Source organism: Podarcis muralis, chromosome 2, assembly GCF_964188315.1.
Source record: "Podarcis muralis chromosome 2, rPodMur119.hap1.1, whole genome shotgun sequence".
Lineage (NCBI taxonomy): Eukaryota > Metazoa > Chordata > Lepidosauria > Squamata > Lacertidae > Podarcis > Podarcis muralis.
The window spans coordinates 13,571,399-13,589,784 of NC_135656.1; the positions used below are offsets into that span (position 1 = coordinate 13,571,399).

General features: G+C 43.6%; 1 protein-coding gene and 1 long non-coding RNA gene across 2 annotated transcripts; both read left to right on the top strand.

Moving 5' to 3' along the window:
* Positions 1–1,694: 1,694 nt before the first annotated feature.
* Positions 1,695–5,926, top strand: LOC144326710 (uncharacterized). The gene is made up of 2 exons (XM_077923469.1): positions 1,695–2,481; positions 4,486–5,926. Exon 2 carries the CDS (start codon positions 4,487–4,489, stop codon positions 5,741–5,743), a length of 1,257 nt encoding a protein of 418 aa, XP_077779595.1. The 5' UTR covers positions 1,695–2,481; position 4,486; the 3' UTR covers positions 5,744–5,926.
* Positions 5,927–11,801: 5,875 nt separating this feature from the next.
* Positions 11,802–14,569, top strand: LOC114586475 (uncharacterized). The gene is made up of 2 exons (XR_013391760.1): positions 11,802–12,776; positions 13,861–14,569. It is a non-coding gene; the product is annotated as an uncharacterized LOC114586475 (long non-coding RNA).
* Positions 14,570–18,386: the final 3,817 nt, after the last annotated feature.

Sequence of the window (18,386 nt, forward strand, 5' to 3'; positions counted from 1 at the left end):
ATGGTGCCAAACTGTTGCAAACGATCCCCTGACAGGTTTCTCGGTGGAAACAGATGGGTTTTTATCATTGAAACAGAATTAGCCCGCAAGGTCTGAACAACTTTTTTTTAAAAAAAATCCCTAAGACGCGCGGTCACAATTTCAGCAAAAATCTGACGTTCTGCAATTCACTCAAAAATGGTGCCAAACTGTTGCAAACGATCCCCTGACAGGTTTTTCGGTGGAAACAGATGGGTTTTTATCATTGAAAAAGAATTAGCCCTTGAGGTCTGAACAACTTTTTTTTGTAAAAATCCCTAAGCTGCTCGGTCACAATTTCAGCAAAAATCTGACGTTCTGCAATTCACTCAAAAATGGTGCCAAACTGTTGCAAACGATGCCCTGACAGGTTTTTCGGTGGAAACAGATGGGTTTTTATCATTGAAACAGAATTAGCCCTTGAGGTCTGAACAACTTTTTTTGGAAAAAAATCCCTAAGCCGCGCGGTCACAATTTCAGCAAAAATCTGAGTTTCTGCAATTCACTCAAAAATGGTGCCAAACTGTTGCAAACGATCCCTTGACAGGTTTTTCGGTGGAAACAGATGGGTTTTTATCATTGAAACAGAATTAGCCCGCAAGGTCTGAACAACCTTTTTTTTGAAAAAATCCCTAAGCCGCGCAGTCACAATTTCAGCAAAAATCTGACGTTCTGCAATTCACTCAAAAATGGTGCCAAAATGTTGCAAATGCTCCCCTGAAAGCTTTTTCGGTGGAAACAGAAGCGTTTCTATCATCAGGAAAAGAATTAGCCGTCGACGTCTGAACTTGCGGAAAAACTTTTTTTTGAAAATTTTCCTAAGCCGCGCAGTCATAAATTCAGCAAAAATCTGACGTTCTGCAATTCACTCAAAAATGGTGCCAAACTCTTGCAAAGGATCCCCTGAAAGGTTTTTTGGTGGAAACAGATGGGTTTTTATCATTGAAACAGAATTAGCCTCGACGTCTGAACAACTTTTTTTTGAAAAAATCCCTAAGCCGCGTGGTCACAGTTTCAGCAAAAATATGACTTTCTGCAATTCAGTCAAAAATGGTGCCAAAATGTTGCAACTGCTCCCCTGAAACCTTTTTCGGTGGAAACAGGTGGGTTTTTATCATCGGAAACAGAATTAGCCGTCGACGTCTGAACCTGCGGAAAAACAATTTTTTAAAAAAAATCCCTAAGCCGCGCGGTCACAATTTCAGGAAAAATCTTACATTCTGCAATTCACTAAAAAATGGTGTCAAACTGTTGCAAATGCTCCCCTGAAAGGTTTTTCGGCGGAAGCTGAAGGGTTTCTCTCCTCGGAAACAGAATTAGCCCTCGACGTCTGAAGTTGCGGAAAAACTTTTTTTAAAAAGAGAGAGATATTTGTTCTGAAATCCACTGAGGAGGCACGTGTTGTTGTTATTTTAAGAACCCAACTCATAATCTTTGTTTCTTTTGATTTTTGCCATCCTATATATTCTTGACTTGCGCAATTAACTTATCCTCCCATCTATTTTCATTATATAAAAATAAATTATCTGCTTAATCTCGTAAATTCCAATTATGGGTGATTGGTTAGTTAGTTCTTCATGGAAATCTTGAAGCTGTGTGCAGGAGGAAGTTGGGTGGGAAAAGGGATGAGGCTCCTTTGAATGGGGAGAGAGAGAGAGAGAGAGAGAGAAGCAGAACTGTCTCCAAAGAACCAAAATGGTCACATTTTCTCATGGGCATTTTTCTTTTTGCACAACAAGGGAGAGAAAGGAAACTTTGGCCAATCTCAGAGCCAGAGAATATGGGGCATCTGTGGCCCTCCAGGCTGTTATAGACTGCAATGGGGGGCAGTGTGGTTTAGTGGTTAGAGCACTGGACTGGGACTGGAGGTTTCGAATCATGCCCCACAGCCAGGCCATGTTCCTCTGGCCTCAGGAGGAGCCTCTTTTCTGGGGCTAGCGAGTCGGGGCCTAGGCCACGTGGAAAGGGTCTAGCAGGGTGCGGCCTTCACGCCCACAGTCAGGCAAATTTATTTCATACCACACCATACGGCAGCCATTTTGTGTTTTGCTAGGTTCTCATTGGTAGCCAATTGGTGGACTGGCCCATGTAGCACTTTCCCAAAATTGGTCTGGCTCCGTCTAAGGCAGCTTCCTCTGTTCTTATCATATGAAATACCCCACTTTGTATATTAATAGGAGCACAGGATGTTCTGCATATATATCCTAAAAGGGGGGGGGCGAATCTCATGAGCGATATGTTCAAATGTGTTTTTACGCTTGGGGGGGCTGCTGCGTCGCTTGTTCCTGAACCTTTTCTTCCTTCCCAATGCCCTGAAGATCCATTGCACACCTTGACTTGCATGAAACCTCCTCTCTCTTATTTTCTCAGGGAACCAGACTGGGAGAAGGAGGAATGAAGGAAAACAGAAATCCGGCCTGAGAACGGAGGTCCCTGTCAAGAGAATGGCCAAGATCTCCTCAGGTGAGGATGAAAGGGGAGGCAGGGAAAATCAAAGAGCCCCTGAAAACACCCCCCCCCCCCACTCGGGAAGAACATGTCGGCCAAACCCCTGCGCGGAAGTGTATCTGCATGAAGACGGTCAGCACTTTTCTATTGGATGGGTGTCACTGAGCAGAGTTTTCAGTGGAGATGGTGTATCCGGATTAAGTGGGGGAAACAGAACGGGAGAGCATTTGGGTGTGGAGGATGTCATGCAGATACAGAACTGGACTTGCGTCTTTGACAGGGTGAGCTCGGGTTGGTCGGTCCCTGCTCCTGCCAACCTAGCAGTTCCAAACCACGTCAAAGTGCAAGTAGATAAATAGGTACCGCTCCGGCGGGACGGTAAACGGCGTTTCTATGCGCTGCTCTGGTTTCGCCAGAAGCGGCTTAGTCTTGCTGGCCACATGACCCGGAAAAATTGTCTGTGGACCAACGTCAGCTCCCTCGGCCAGTAAAGCCAATGAGTGGCGCAACCCCAGAGCCGTGACTGGACTTAACTGTCAGGGGTCCTTTACCTTTTTAAAAGCACTGCACACTGCCATGCGATGTGAAAGTGCTTCATCTTATCAATGGTCACAACTCCTGAAATGAATGGATGGCTCCAATGCTCCATTTGCTGCCTTCCTTCAAACATTAACATTTGTGTATGTTCTAAGATGTTTCAAATAGTCAAAAAGATGACAGCTTTTAATTCCTCTGAATTTGATATCTACTTTAGATTTTTAAAGGCTGGCTCCCAAAGTTATTTCAGGTGAAACAGATGGATTTAGGCCCATTGCATGGCCGAATGTTATTCACACACACACACACACACACACACACACACACACACACACTTCAGTGGAAACTGCATGCAGCTGAGCAGCTCACATTCGGAGCATCAACACAGAAAGGAACAGGAAGGAAGCAACACAAATATTTTGACTGAAGTGTCTTAGGAAAGCGATTTTAAATCATGGGCACCTAGGTTCTGAAAATGATGTTGCCCGTATTGGTGTGAGTGATGGGGTCCCATGCCACAAATTTCATGTAATCCCAGTGCAAAGGAAAAGAACTAAGATCTTCTCCCTTACTATAATGTCCAAACAGGATGGGATGGGGAAGAAGGATAGGTTTGTAAGGAGTCTTCAATAATTTTGCCAAGGCAATTCTTATTGTTCAGGGCCTCATGCTATTAGCCTTTCTTGTACATGGAGATCCTTTATGAAATGCATTCAGGACCATCAAACAAATCTGTACTGAGATACACACATCACCATTTTTACTGCTGGAACTGCTCTGAATCTGACTTCAGGAAGAACGTGTTTTAACTGCACAGTGTCCTGGAATAGACACTCTGCATTGGGAAAGAAGGGAACTGAGTTCCCTCCCATTTTCCACTTTCCTGATGTTCCAAATGACCAGTACCTTGGAGTTATGATTTGTGGTGTTGTCAGGATTCTAACTGGCCTGTAACTGACCTGAGAATTCTGCAGAGCAGTTGCTGCTGTGGCTGGCCGGCTGCTCAGGCGAACGTCAGCTCAGTGGCCAACAGCTCAGTCTTCTTGAGGCTCAGGAACACCTAGCAAATATCTGCTCTGTTCCTGGCACGCTAGACTCTAGCTGAGGAAGGCATTTCACGTAAGTTTATGGATTAAACATTCCTCACTCTGCCATAGCTGAGTTTATGCTCGGTGGAACAGTATAGCTGCAGTAGCAGATAGCAGGACAGCGAAACATGAGCGGCTCCCATCATTCACAACAGGTTGCTGAGGTTCTGACCATTTTCACAGCAACAGTGCAAGAGTATATTAAATCAGTAGCAGTTTGCTGGAAGAAAGTATGCGTGGATCAGATGTCTATACCTAACCGGGGGGGGGGGGGGAGAGCAGGGGAACTCTTTCTTTTGCTGCTTCTTTCTGTGCATGGAAGGATGTCCTTCAATGACTAGACCTGCTTGTTATTCCCTCTCTCACTGCATCTTGTCTTCTCTTTTGTTTCCAGGATGTCTTCCAAGGTCTCCCCTGCTCCCCTCCTCTCCAAACCCCCCCTGCGGGTGAAAGAAGGCTCCCTGGTAGTCAGATGGCTGAGATTAGTGTCCGGTCTCCAGTTGGGTGCATTCCTGATGGATATTATGGCCTGGATGATGTGCATTGCCTCAATAGCCATTGTCAACTGGCGAGTGTGGCGTGTAGAAAACATAAAGGGAATTGGATCTGGAAACATCTGGATCGGAATCTGGCAGGTCTGTTTTTTGAAAGACCCTTCGAACGACGGAAACTATTATTACCATTGTGAAGAGCTCCATGAACAACATCCAAACCTCCCGAGGGAAATTTTTATTGCTCAGGACCTAATGGCCTTAGCTGCCATTATGAATTCAGCAGCCCTTGGAATACAGTCATTTGCCCTCTGCAATGTTTTGGAGGCCAGAAAACATAAGGATTTTCTCTCAACCTTTTTTGGGCTTGGAGCTCTGCTGAACTTACCAGCAGGGATACTCATCCTGATTTCCGTGATATGGAACATGTCTGCTGTCTTACAAAATGGGGGAATTGACTTCCCTGAAACATTTGAATTGCCTCAAATTCCCAGCGAGCAGCATATTGGACCTTCTATTTATCTAGGCTATATCGCTGCAGGTTTCCAGCTGCTGAGTGCAGCATTTGTTGGGATGGAGAGATGTTGCATCAGCACCACCGCAACAGATACATCTCAAATAGAAACTGTAGTGGTGGTTACGCCAGGAAGTGCAGTGAAAAGCGAGAGTCTTACTACTTGTTCAAAGTGTGGTTCTCTGCTGGACCTGGTAATTGAAGAGAAATCCTCCGCAGTGGAGATGGAGGAAACCCATGCGGAAGATCTTGTCAAATCCTGCGCAGTTGAGATGGAGGAAGGCTGTGCAAGTGATCTTGTCATTCCAGAGGAATCCTGCATAGTTGAGATGGAGGAAAGCTGTGCAAGTGATCTTGTCATTCCAGTGGAATCCTGCACAGTTGAGATGGAGGAAAACTATGCAAGTGATCTTGTCATTCCAGTGGAATCCTGCACAGTTGAGATGGAGGAAAGCTATGCAAGTGATCTTGTCAGTCCAGTGGAATCCTGCATAGTTGAGATGGAGGAAAGCTATGCAAGTGGTCTTGTCATTCCAGTGGAATCCTGCACAGTTGAAATGGAGGAAAGCTGTGCAAGTGATCTTGTCATTCCAGAGGAATCCTGCGCAGTGGAGATGGAGGAAAGCCATAACCCAAAGGTTACCTGAAGGACATAAAAGGCCACCTGATGTCCCCAAACATACGATTATACATGTGATTCCCTACAACAGGGAGTCGTAAACTATCAGATGCAGATCCACGCAGATCTCTCCATACACGCTTAGATCTGCGTGGATCAGGACTTCAGGGATTTTGGGACTTCTGGTGGGCTTTGATGTCCTTCAGGTGAGGAGGCCTCTTTCTTATTATTTTTTTTTAGTATTTATTTATTTATTTATTGAAGATTTTGTTGATTTACAAAAGTGTGCAATGTCTCTCTCTCATGTTTTTCCCCCCATGTAACATTTTTACAAATCATTTTCCTTTGTTGAGACATTAGGAAGGAAAGGGGAAAGAGGTGGAGGGGGGGAAAGATGGGTGGGGTCGGGTGGCCTAGGGTGTGGTTATTCCTTTGTAGTCGGCTGTGGTGGTCTTTGTTTTCATGTGTGAGTGGGGTGGGTGGGTGTTTTGGATCAGCAACAAATCTACTTATTCCAAGACCTCCCTTAAAGCAGTAGTGGATCACCATGAAGAAGGCGCCACCACTGAGAAGGCCTCTGCCTGGTTCCCCGTAACTTGGCTGCTCCCAGAGATGGGGGGGGGTCATATTTTTTCCCTTGATTTCCCCCTCTGAAAACTAGGTGCGCCCTATGGTCAGGTGCGCCCTATAGAGTGAAAAACACCGTAATAGTAATTTAGTTAGACCCCGCCCATCCAGCTGGGTTTTCCCCTCTTTTAATTATAATAGCGCATTAAAGTTCTGATATAAAAAAGGTTTGTCCTGGAATATCAGTTCTGGGAGGGGGGAAGAGCTAAGTGCCTTCATGCCCTGCCTGGAAGCTTCCTTGAATCATCCGTCCGGTTTTCGGGGACATCAGTGCATTGGACTAGAATGGGCTATCGGTCTGTTTGCATGACCCTAAGTAATTGTGAGGTTGGGTAACTTGCGATCTGAACAGCAGTGCCATTTCCTAGAAAGTCAAACATCTTTTCTGTTTCTGGGGAATGAAGCTTTCCTTAGAATAAGATACATTCTCCCCAAATCGCAGTCTCCCTCTGACCTCATCTGCCACAGTCCACAAAAGTCTGGGTGTCTTTTCCTGTTGTCCTTGTGCTTTCCAAACAACTGGCCTCCTCCCAAACCGTAGTGCTTATATACTGGGATGGATCTCGTACACGGAAAACCACAAGAAGAATTCATTTCCGCAGCATCTGTTAACAGCCCACCCCCCAAATCTCTGAAAATTCCAAAGAGCTCAATATGGTTTCCAGAACCCTGAGAAAGCTGCATTTCCCAGCACCTTTAACAAACTACAGTTCCCAGATTCTTGGTGGGGGCGCCTTAAATGTACAGTGCAGCTACCAGTGTTGCAAAGCAAAGTTCACAGTCCTAAAAAGAAAGCTGGTTTAAGCAGGAATATAGGTCCCCAATTAAGGGCTGCTTCAAGCAGGAAGGTGGAGAGGCAGTGCGGCCTAGTGGTTAGACTGCCAAACTAGGACCTGGGAGGCACCGGGACTCAAACCCCCCACTCGGCTATGAAGCCACATCTAAAATAGCATAGAAATAAAGAAGACCGTGAAATGATACAAACATGACCCCCGCTTTGCAGCCTCCTTTGAACAGATGTGAGGAGGCTCGGTGTACCATCCTGCCCAGGGCCGGGCGATATCTGGTTTTCAACGTCAGCCGATGAGCGGGGCTTAAATTCTGCTCAGTTGGGCGGGATTCCAAGCAAACCCCTTCCTGATTCAGAAGCGGGTTTGTCTGGCTCTATCTCCTAAACAGTCCCCCTTTTTTGTTTTAGCAGGGGAATCCAGTCTCATTCAGGCAGGGGGCTGCCTTGAATTTCCTGCTGAAACCCCCAAGTTGTCCAACTCTCTTTTAGCTGAAATCCCATCCTAATTGAGGAAGGGGGTTTGCATTAGAAGTGGGACGGGAGGGGAGGGGAAATAGTCTCTAGCAGCAGTACCTCCCCAGGTGTTTTGAGGACCTATTAGTAATTGATTGATTGATTTTCTATACATACCTTTTGCAAACAGATCTTTTTTTTAAAAAGAAACACAGTAAGCCACACATTTCCTGCAAATTATCCCCCATGACCATTGCAAAGCTCACAATAATAACAGTAATAGCAGCGTAAAGGTAAAAGGTAAAGGTACCCCTGCCCGTACGGGCCAGTCTTGACAGACTCTAGGGTTGTGCGCCCATCTCACTCTATAGGCCGGGGGCCAGCGCTGTCCGCAGACACTTCTGGGTCACGTGGCCAGCATGACATCGCTGCTCTGGCGAGCCAGAGCCGCACACGGAAACGCTGTTTACCTTCCCACTAGTAAGCGGTCCCTATTTATCTACTTGCACCCGGGGGTGCTTTCGAACTGCTAGGTTGGCAGGCGCTGGGACCGAGCAACGGGAGCGCACCCCGCTGCGGGGATTCGAACCGCCGACCTTTTGATCGGCAAGCCCTAAGCGCTGAGGCTTTTACCCACAGCGCCACCCGAGTCCCCCAATAGCAGCGTATTGGACCTTAACTCTGCATAGGAAGGAAACAGGGGCGGGCTGTCTAAAATAATTGTGCCCAGAAAAGGGTGGTGGTGGACAGGAGAGGTTTAGGAGAGAAAGAGTGACCCCTCCCTTCCTCCAGCTTAATCTGCAGCTAAATTTGATGTGAAATCATTTAAATGGAGATTAAATGATTATCTATTTGATGATCAAAAATTTACACAGGAAGCCCAGAAAAAACTGAGTGAATACTTTATGGATAACTGCAATAAGGGGACGAGAATAAGTACAGTGTGGGATGCAGGGAAGGCGGTAATGAGAGGGTTTTGTATTCAACAAAACTCAATAAAAAAAAAGAATAGGGAGAAAACTAAGAACGAAATTTTAAAACAAATTATGGAATACGAACAGAAACTAATCAAGAAACCAAACAACTTAAAAATCAGACAGAGTATAAAGGCCCTGCAAACACAATTTGCAATGATAATTAACAAGGAGATAGAATGGCACATTAAAAATCTAAAACAGAAGAGTTTTGAATTTGCAAATAAATCGGGAAAATGGCTTGCGTGGCAAATTAAGAAGAGGAAAGAACAAAGGACGATATATAAAATTAAAGTAAAAGAAGAAGAAATATTTAGCCCAAAAGGTATAAGAAAAGGATTTCTGGACTTTTATAGTCAACTATATAGAAACAAGGAAAAGAATAATCTGAGGAAAATAGAGAGGTATCTGAAGGAGAAAGAGGTACAAAAGATTTCGGTGGAAGCAAGGGGGAGCTTGAATGATCCGATTGAAAGTGAAGGGATTAAGGTGGTGATAAACGATTTGAAGAATGGGAAAGCGCCGGGTCCAGATGGTTTCACAGCAAGGTATTATAAAGAGCTGAGACAAACGCTGACACTTCCGTTAAAAGAAGTAATGAATAAGATATTAAAAGAGAAAGAGCTACCAGAGACCTGGAAGGAAGCATTTATAACCTTTATAACAAAAGAGGAGGCAGACCCAACACAGGTGAAGAATTATAGACCAATTTCTTTATTGAATGTAGACTACAAAATTTTTACAGGGGTAATGGCTAGGAGATTAAAAAAGGTCTTACAGGAAATCATACATGAGGACCAAGCAGGCTTCCTTCCTGGCAGGCAGATGAGAGATAATATGAGAAAAATAATAAATATTTTGGAACTTCTGTCAGCTAGGAATGAGAAGCGAGCAATGCTAATGTTTGTGGATGCCGAAAAGGCATTTGACAACATAATATGGGACTTCATGTTGAAAAATCTGGAACATATGGAAATGGGGAATGACTTCCTCAATGGTATAAAGGCGATATATAAAGATCAAAGAGCAAAGTTGATAATAAATAATGTAATAACGGAGGAGATTAAAATATCAAAAGGCACAAGACAGGGCTGTCCCCTCTCACCCCTGTTGTTTATAACGGTCTTAGAGACCCTTTTGAATTCAATTAGGAATAATGAAAGAATAAAAGGAGTGAAAGTGGGTAGAAATGAATATAAGATCAAAGCCTTTGCCGACGATGTGGTTATAACGGTGGAAGATCCGTTGAGTAATGCAGCGGAAGTGCTAAAAGAAATTGAAGCATTTGGCGAGGTGGCGGGTTTGGTTCTAAATAAGAAGAAAACTAAGATTCTAACCAAAAACATGGATCAAAGAATGATGGAGGTGTTGCAACAGGATTTAGGAATAGAAATCGTCAAAAAGGTTAAATATTTGGGAGTGTGGCTAACATCAAAGAATATTGATCTGTTCCAGAATAATTATGTCCCGGTATGGAATAGAATTAAAAAAGATTTAGAAGGATGGAGTAGGTTAAAATTATCCTTCTGGGGCAGAATAGCAATGATTAAGATGTGCGTACTACCGCGGATGTTATTCTTATTTCAGATGATTCCAGTATTAAGAGGTGTTAAAAACTTTAAAGAATGGCAAAGAGCGATTTCGAGATATATCTGGCAGGGCAAAAAACCGAGGATTAAACATAAGTTGTTAATAGACACAAAAGAAAGAGGGGGATTTGCCCTGCCAGATATGAAAATATACTATGAGGCATCATGTCTCTGTTGGATAAGAGATTGGGTGAAACTCAAAAATACGAAATTACTGGATCTAGAAGGATTTGATTTAGGATTCGGGTGGCACGCTTACTTATGGCAAGAGAAGAAGAAAGGGCACAAATCATTTGAAAATCATATATTTCGAAAATCGTTAATTGAGGTATGGGACAGATATAAGAATATATTGGAAAGGGGTGTACCACATTGGTTATCTCCATTAGAGGCTATAGGAGTAAAGAAAATCAATATGAGAAGTAATTGGATTACTTACGGAGAGTTGGTGATGAAGGAAGGGGAGAATTGGAAAGTAAAGCCATATGAGCAGGTAAAAGAACACGTGTATGATTGGCTGCATTACCATCAGATATCGAATATGTTTAAAAAAGAGCTGAAGGAAAATGGATATAATGAAAGAGAGTCGAAGTTTCAAACAGAGGTGGTTAACAACGATTGCAAAATCATATCCAAGATGTATAAAATGTTATTAGAATGGCATACGATGGATGAGGAAGTGAAGGAGGTAATGATCCATTGGGCTAGAGACCTAGGATACAACATAGAGTTGGAAGAGTGGTATAAGATATGGAATGAAAATTTGAGGTACACAGCATGTATTACACTGAAAGAAAATACCATGAAAATGGTATATAGATGGTACCTAACGCCGGTCAAACTGGCAAAGATGTATAAGATCTGTAATAAATGCTGGAGATGCAGAGAGAGAGAGGGTACGTTTATGCACATGTGGTGGGAATGCAAAATAGTGAAGGGTTTTTGGGAAAAAATATACAATGAGTTAAAAAAAATGCTAAGGTATAGTTTTGTAAAGAGACCAGAGACCTTTTTACTAGGTATAACTAAAAAGGAGATAAACAGAAAGGACTTTAAGCTCTTTCAATACGCTATAACAGCAGCGAGGATGTTGATAGCTCAACGGTGGAAACAAGAACAAATACCGACTTTGGAAGACTGGAGAACAAAATTAACGGAATATTCGGAACTAGACAAACTAACTGGAAAAATTAGATTTCAAAAAGATCATAAGTTTTTGGAGGATTGGGGAAAATTTAGAGAGTATTTGAAAACTGTATGTGAGGAGAATATAACGCTAGTATGTTTCAAAGGGGCTTTGTGAAAAAAAATGAATATCACAAGAAGATAAATGAGGACTTAATTGATATCGGAGGGTGATAGAGAAATTAAGAAATGTGTAGCTAAGAAAACAATTATGGAAGACTTCAGACGAGTTGAGGGGAGTTCGATAAATTGAATACGTGATTTGAAAAAGATGAATGGAAAACCTATGGAAAAATTCTATTTTTCTTCTTTTTTCTTTTCTTTCTTTCTATATCAATAAAAATTATATGAAAAAAAAAAAATTTGATGTGAAATGTGCTTTTCTTAAAAAAACCAAAAAGCCAGCCACAAGGACAGTCTAAGGAACAATATTTGGGGGGGGAGTGGGGAGATAGCTCCATTAGAGGTTCCACACTGGTAAGGAAATTTCCGGGTTGAGAGACTACTCAACAGCCCAGCTTGTCGGGGTACAGGTCCGTCCGTCCCCCGCAGGTCCATGTGGTCAGTAAAAGAAGGAAATTCCAGCAAGCAAGCAATTTGGAGCAAAACAGCAGTCAATAGCCTCAGAGCCTTTATTGTTGCGCAACAGGTTCAACAGCAGCCAGTGAACCCAGAGCATGGGGCCACATTGACTTTGAAAACTTTCCCACCATATGTCAGAATACAGTTTGCACAGCATCATCAATACATCATTGCTACATCACTAACATGTCACAAAAGGGGAGGGTTACACAAGATGAGCAGAGGCAGCTATGGAGAGCACGAGGCTGGAATGTCAGGATGACGAAGGAGGATTTCCAAGACCATGAGGATCAAAGACTGAGGGGGAAGTGTCTGGATGATATTGTGGAGCCAGACTGGCAGGATGACAGAGTGGACAGGCTAAGGGAGACATGGGGAAATGCCGTAGGTGGGAACTTCAGGCAGAAGCACACCAGCGAGGGCAAAGCTGGCTGGGAGTAGGGGAGGATAGCTTGGAAGGGGAAGGCGGGGAGATTGGAAGACAGAGTTCCCAGGATGAAAGGCAGCGGATTAGGGGGTGTACTGGCGTTGGTGAGAATTTGAATTGCTGAGTTTCTCTTTGTGTTTTGAATCTAACCCTATTTTTCAAATCTACTCCTTACCCTTCCTTTCACTAACGGTAACTTAGCCAAAATATGCAGCACTTTCAATGGTATAAAATGTGTGCTGAAACGTGAACTCTGCACATGCACAGAGGCTATGTCAGCTTAAAAACAAAAAGAGAAAAGGGGGGAGAAAGGAGGTTTGGAGAGAGTGGACTGCAGGGATTGTGTACAATTCGAAACCATTGAGGGAGATCACCTTTATGTATCCTTTGCTCATTGCCAAGTTCTTTTCTAACATACCAAGTGCTTTTCACAGGTGGTTTTTTTGTGGGGTTTTTTTACACTTATCCTAAGTTATAAATATTCTGTTTTCATTTACTAATCAGTTTTTCCATGATGTTTATGAAATGGATCGCGGCACAACCAACATTGTTTGGGGAGTGGTATTTGTTTACCTTTTTTACTTTACTTCTTATTAATTTTGTTATTGTGCCTAGTTCAAGGTACCTGCACCACAACTTTGAATTGTCATTCATTTTTTTCTTGGTATGAATTCGTTTTTCCATATTTTGCTATTACATCAAGAAACATTCTTTGATTTTCATTTAGGATGTTTATTGTTAGAATGCCAAAACAGAGAAGCTTCAGGTTACTTAAAGACTGTGTTTTTAAACATTTATTTATGTTTGGTTCCTCATAGATCAAGTTCCGTTCATTTTGGGAATATGTGTGGCTTTGATAATATTTTTGTATTCTTTAATAATAATTCTTTTCAAAATATGATGTCTTTGTGTCAAGTCCGCTTTCATCTGAAAATGTAATTTTTAACTGGAAATCTAATTTCTTTATTTTTGTTGTTTATATTATAACCCTGGTCTTCCTGTACATGTGGAGTAACTAACTGAAGGAAATCAAACAAAATTAGAAGATAATTACAATAATTACAGTATTTTTCGCCCCATAGGACGCACCGGCCCATAGGACGCACCAAGTTTTTTGGGGGGGAAATAAAGAAAAAAAAATTATTTCCCCCCCAGGCGCTTGTGGGGCCGGCAGCGGGGAGAAGCGCTCTCCTCCCCGCCGCCCGGCCTGCAGACCAGGTCCGGGGACAGCGGGATGGCGCCGTTCCGCCTCCCCGCTGCCCCCCGACATTGTGGGGCTGGCGCTGCTGCTCTCCTGAAGCCTGGAGAGTGAGAGGGGTCGGTGCGCACCGACGCCTCTCGCTCTCCAGGCTTCAGCGAAAGCCTGCATTCGCCCCATAGGACGCACACACATTTCCCCTTCATTTTTGGAGGGGGAAAAGGTGCGTCCTATAGGGTGAAAAATATGGTATGTGGAAATGTGATAATAATGTTAAAATGATTAGCATGCTTAACAGGCTACAATTTTATTATTTGCAGCTAACCAAGATAACTCCAGGAGATTTTTTAGGGAGGGGCTTTTTACCCCTTCCTTCTTTTCTAATTCTGTCTTTTAAGTCCCTAAAAGGCCCTGCCCCCTACAGCATATCACTTCTATAGATGTTGTTGCAGACGCAATGATGGGGAACCCTAAGCCCAACTCCTCCTGACTACAAGACTATTTATTACCTGCAGCAGCAGCAACAACAACAACAAAGACACAGGAGCCTGGCCACAACTCTTTCCTTTCAAAGGATAATGACTGAGATGGAGTGGGGCTAACGAAGGGGGGAGGAGTTGAATTGTAAGGGCATTTTTGTCACTTTTGAACCTCAAGACTGTGCTCCAGGATTGACAAGAAGATCACAATTGCCTCAAGATATGCAACTGATGTCTAATTAGTTTGTCGTGTATTACGTGTTATTTATGTAGGAATGTTGGAATATGTTTGACAGTGTGTTATTTCCACGGAAAGGAAAAGAATTTTTATGTGTAATTTTCCGGTTGTTGTTGTTTAATGTATAATGTCTTATTGCTTACACCCCTGTGGAGGATTCTCATGCTTTCTAATGGTTCAGGCTATTGTGTAATCCACTCTTTAGATTTGATCACTGAAAAATATGGTATTTTGTTAGTTGCTCCTTGGGACTTTTTATCAACAAGTGCCTTTGAAATGTTTTAAATAAAAATTGAGGTGTACTTAACAGTATTCCCAGTAGAGGGCAGCAGTACATAACAACTGAAGTTGTCACATCCCTGGCCTCATGAGTCCTTCCTATTCATGTAAGTTTTTTATGATGAAGAATATACAAACAAGTACAGTGGTACCTCGGGTTAAGTACTTAATTCATTCCGGAGGTCCGTTCTTAACCTGAAACTATTCTTAACCTGAGGTACCACTTTAACTAATGGGGCCTTCCGCTGCTGCCGATTTCTGTTCTCATCCTGAAGCAAAGTTCTTAACCCGAGGTATTATTTCTGGGTTAGCAGAGTCTGTAACCTGAAGCGTATGGAACCCGAGGTACCACTGTAGAGCCATTTTCAGAAGGATGGATATGCTACTAAAGATTTACTCATAGCCAACAAGAGTTAAGAGTGAATCTCAGGTACTATCAAGGGCGCACCTGAAACATTTTGGAACCTTTTAGAAAGCATTGCACAAACGCTGATTATTAAAGCTTTTTTTTTTTTTTTTTGTCTTCAAAAGCGTACATTGCACCAATGAACCTTCCTCATGCTATGCTTACTGGAGGGTTGAAAGACTGTGAATTAGGCCTAATCTGATGTGTTAAGTTGCATGATACATCACACGTGTTCTCCAATCAGCCCCCCCCCCCATTGAAATACTTGATTTTTTTCCAGTTCTGGGATAGCTGCTTCCAATGATCAGGCAGGGCTCAAGGACAGGACTGGGTGGTCCAGGCAATGTTTCGTGAACTCCATGGCACTGAGAGCAGCATCAGAGAATCCAAACACAGCCGCATCTCCAGCCTTGTTGCTACGACACTTCTCATGTGTTGGCCAAGAGGGAAAAAACCGATTTATTTATTTATAGGGGTGCCCTTTAAATAGTTGGGAGCACCTAACAGCGCAGATGTTGCTGTGTTCCCAACCCCACCCAGCCCACGTGGCCAATGGTCAGGGTGATGGCAGTTGTAGGAAGGCAACAGGCACAGTCTCTCTGCAGTGCTTGATCGCAACACTAAACTCAGGCACAGCAGCTTGTAGCTTTCAACTGAATATTTGTAGGAGTCATAAGGCAGGACTTTTTTATTTGGGGGAGGCCTTCCCCCATTCCCATGCTGTCACTTGGAAGGTACTGGATGCAAAAGAAGAGAGGTATCATTTGTATGTACTTCTGGAGTCGAGATACCAATTCCTGATCATCTGAAAACCCAAAAGCATGAAGTTAAAAGGCAGAACTGCCAAGACATCGTTCAGAAGCCTCAAGTTCCACACCAGCTTCCTCGTGAGAAACTAAAAGGCACCGGGTGGCTACATCCATTGGTCCTGTGGCCTCACCTCTGCCTTATTTTCTACTCTGTCCTCAATTCTGTCTCCATGCTTTTATGCCTGTACTAAGCTCCCAGGTGGCTGCATATGGCCTCAATTTGAGAAATCATGATAAGGTATCCATTTGCTAAGAGATGGGAAAGTAGAGCTGTTAGGAGCTACAGCAAGGATCTTCTAAGAATGTATTCATCTTAACCCACTATTATTTCACACATCCAGGGAGAGACAGACCCAGTTTCTAAGCAGAGAAAGAATGAAAATTACCTTTTCCATTGAAATGGCAGAAAACAAATTTAGGCTGTACCAGATATAAAGGGAAATATATTTACATAAGGGAAGAGAGAAAACCTGTTTCACACACATTGTTTCAAATGATCAAGGTACCCACTGACACTTTCTTCTTTTTAACCTTCACCCCAGCTAGTGTTTGTCAGCAGTTTAATTGACAGAACCCAAAGGCAGCTGTGGCAGAAAAACAGATCAAACCCTTATAGCAGAAAGCAATGGTTTTGTTTAGCTAGAATCCATTTGGCATTAACGTGCTAAAGTAACGCAAACCGGGCAACATGTCAACAGGCATGGCAGCTAATAACTAAAACTGTGTTGAAGAAGTTGGCTTGAGTTTGGCAGGAGCTGTTGTTCCCTTTCCGTAGAGGTCAGTTCTGGCAAACCTACTGGGGAAGAAAGTCTCTTCCAGGGCCTCCCAGTTTTTTAAGCCTCGGCAGATGGCTTAGTTTCACCATTCTCCATCTACCTACCTAACACATTCCAAGCACCTGCTACAAACCCCATAGCTGCTCATATCAAAACAAGATCATTTGTCCACTTCTTCCCAGAGTTTGCAGGCACACCTGTGTGAACACGATATAACCCAATGGTCAAAACTCGGCAAGGGTTAAAAATCCTTCCCAACCCCTTATACCAGATTTGGGGGATCCAACTTTCCCAGCAACCCCCTCCTTCTGCATCCACAGGGTTCAAAATGGAAGCTGTCGCCTTGTCAACATCAGGGGTGACCACTGCTTCTCGCCCGACTTTTCTTCTTACAATTGCTTAGCTTACAGAGTAAATCTATACTAGCTATTTTTGCTCTCTCCCCATCTAATTCCTCTGGGCTGTGGCTCAATGGCCGGACAAGGTTCGTGCAAAAGGACCCAGGTTCTCCAGCATCTCCAGGTAGGGTTGGCAAACACTACTGATATCCTGCATTGCAGGGCGTTGGACTAGGTGACCCTTGGGGTCCCTTCCAACTCTACAATTCTATGATCCTGGAGAGATGCTTTCAGTCAGTGGTGACTACACTGGGTAAAATAACCCAGTACTGTCTTACTCAGTTTAAGGCAGCTTCATAGGTTCCTTTGCTTTAAATAGGGCTTCCTTGCTTTTAACAGCAATTACCTGGGGTTGATTGTCGATTAAAGTCCAAGTAACATTTCTCCCCACAAACCAAGTTGTCAGCTTATGCTACAAGCTGTCAGTTTATGCTAAGGTAAAGGTAAAGGGGCCCCTGACCATTAGGTCCAGTTGTGACCGACTCTGGGGTTGCGGCGCTCATCTCACTTTATTGACCGAGGGAGCCAGCGTACAGCTTCCAGGTTATGTGGCCAGCATGACTAAGCTGCTTCTGGCGAACCAGAGCAGCGCACGGAAACGCGTTTACCTTCCCGCCGGAGGTATACCTATTTATCTACTTGCACTTTGATGTGCTTTCGAACAGCTAGGTTGGCGGGAGCAGGGACTGAGCAATGGCAGCTCACCCCGTTGCGGGGATTTGAACCGCCAACCTTCTGATCGGCAAGTCCTAGGCTCTGTGGTTTAACCCACAGCGCCACCTGTGTCCCAGCGCCACCCGTGTCCCGTGCATACAAAATAGTATGCATGGGTTAAAACTGGATTTGCCGTGATAAAGGGGTACCTCCCGGCCTGCCCACCTCTCACCCCCGTTTAAAATAGCCCTGAATCCCTTACAGTGTCTTGTGGGTTAAGGAAGGAAGTGGTGATAAACAAGAGCTGGCTGGCTGTGACATGGCAGCAGTCATGCATTTTTCTACGCCCATGTCGTACCTGAGTATGTTACTAAGGAACCAAGCAGCTTTCTGAGAGGTTAATGCAAAAAAGGAACCAAGCAGCTTTGCAAAGTTTTCATGCAGGGTGCAACACACCTGAGTCGGAAGGAAGCTTGTAAAGGAGTCAGGAAAAAGGCAATTTATTAGTGCAGTCAACACAATTGAACAGCAAAACACAAAATGCGATCAGCAACTTGCGTACTGCCAGGAGACATAACAAACTCTATGGTACGTTTCAGAGCACAAGAGTGACAGCAGGACATCGAGGGGAGGTAAACAAGATGTGTTAGGAGAAAACAGTGAAGTCAGTTTCGCTCAAGATACAGTTATTAGGTTGGATTTAGCACCTTTTTCAATTCCTGAGCAACAGGGACAGAGTTAGAAATTACTTCCAACCAGCATATTCCCCTTTCTAAACATGTCATTTATCACTGACATGTATACGAG

Excerpts from the sequence above, each read along its gene's own strand:
- LOC144326710 (XM_077923469.1), top strand. The coding sequence starts at position 4,487 with ATGTCTTCCAAGGTCTCCCCTGCTCCCCTCCTCTCCAAACCCCCCCTG.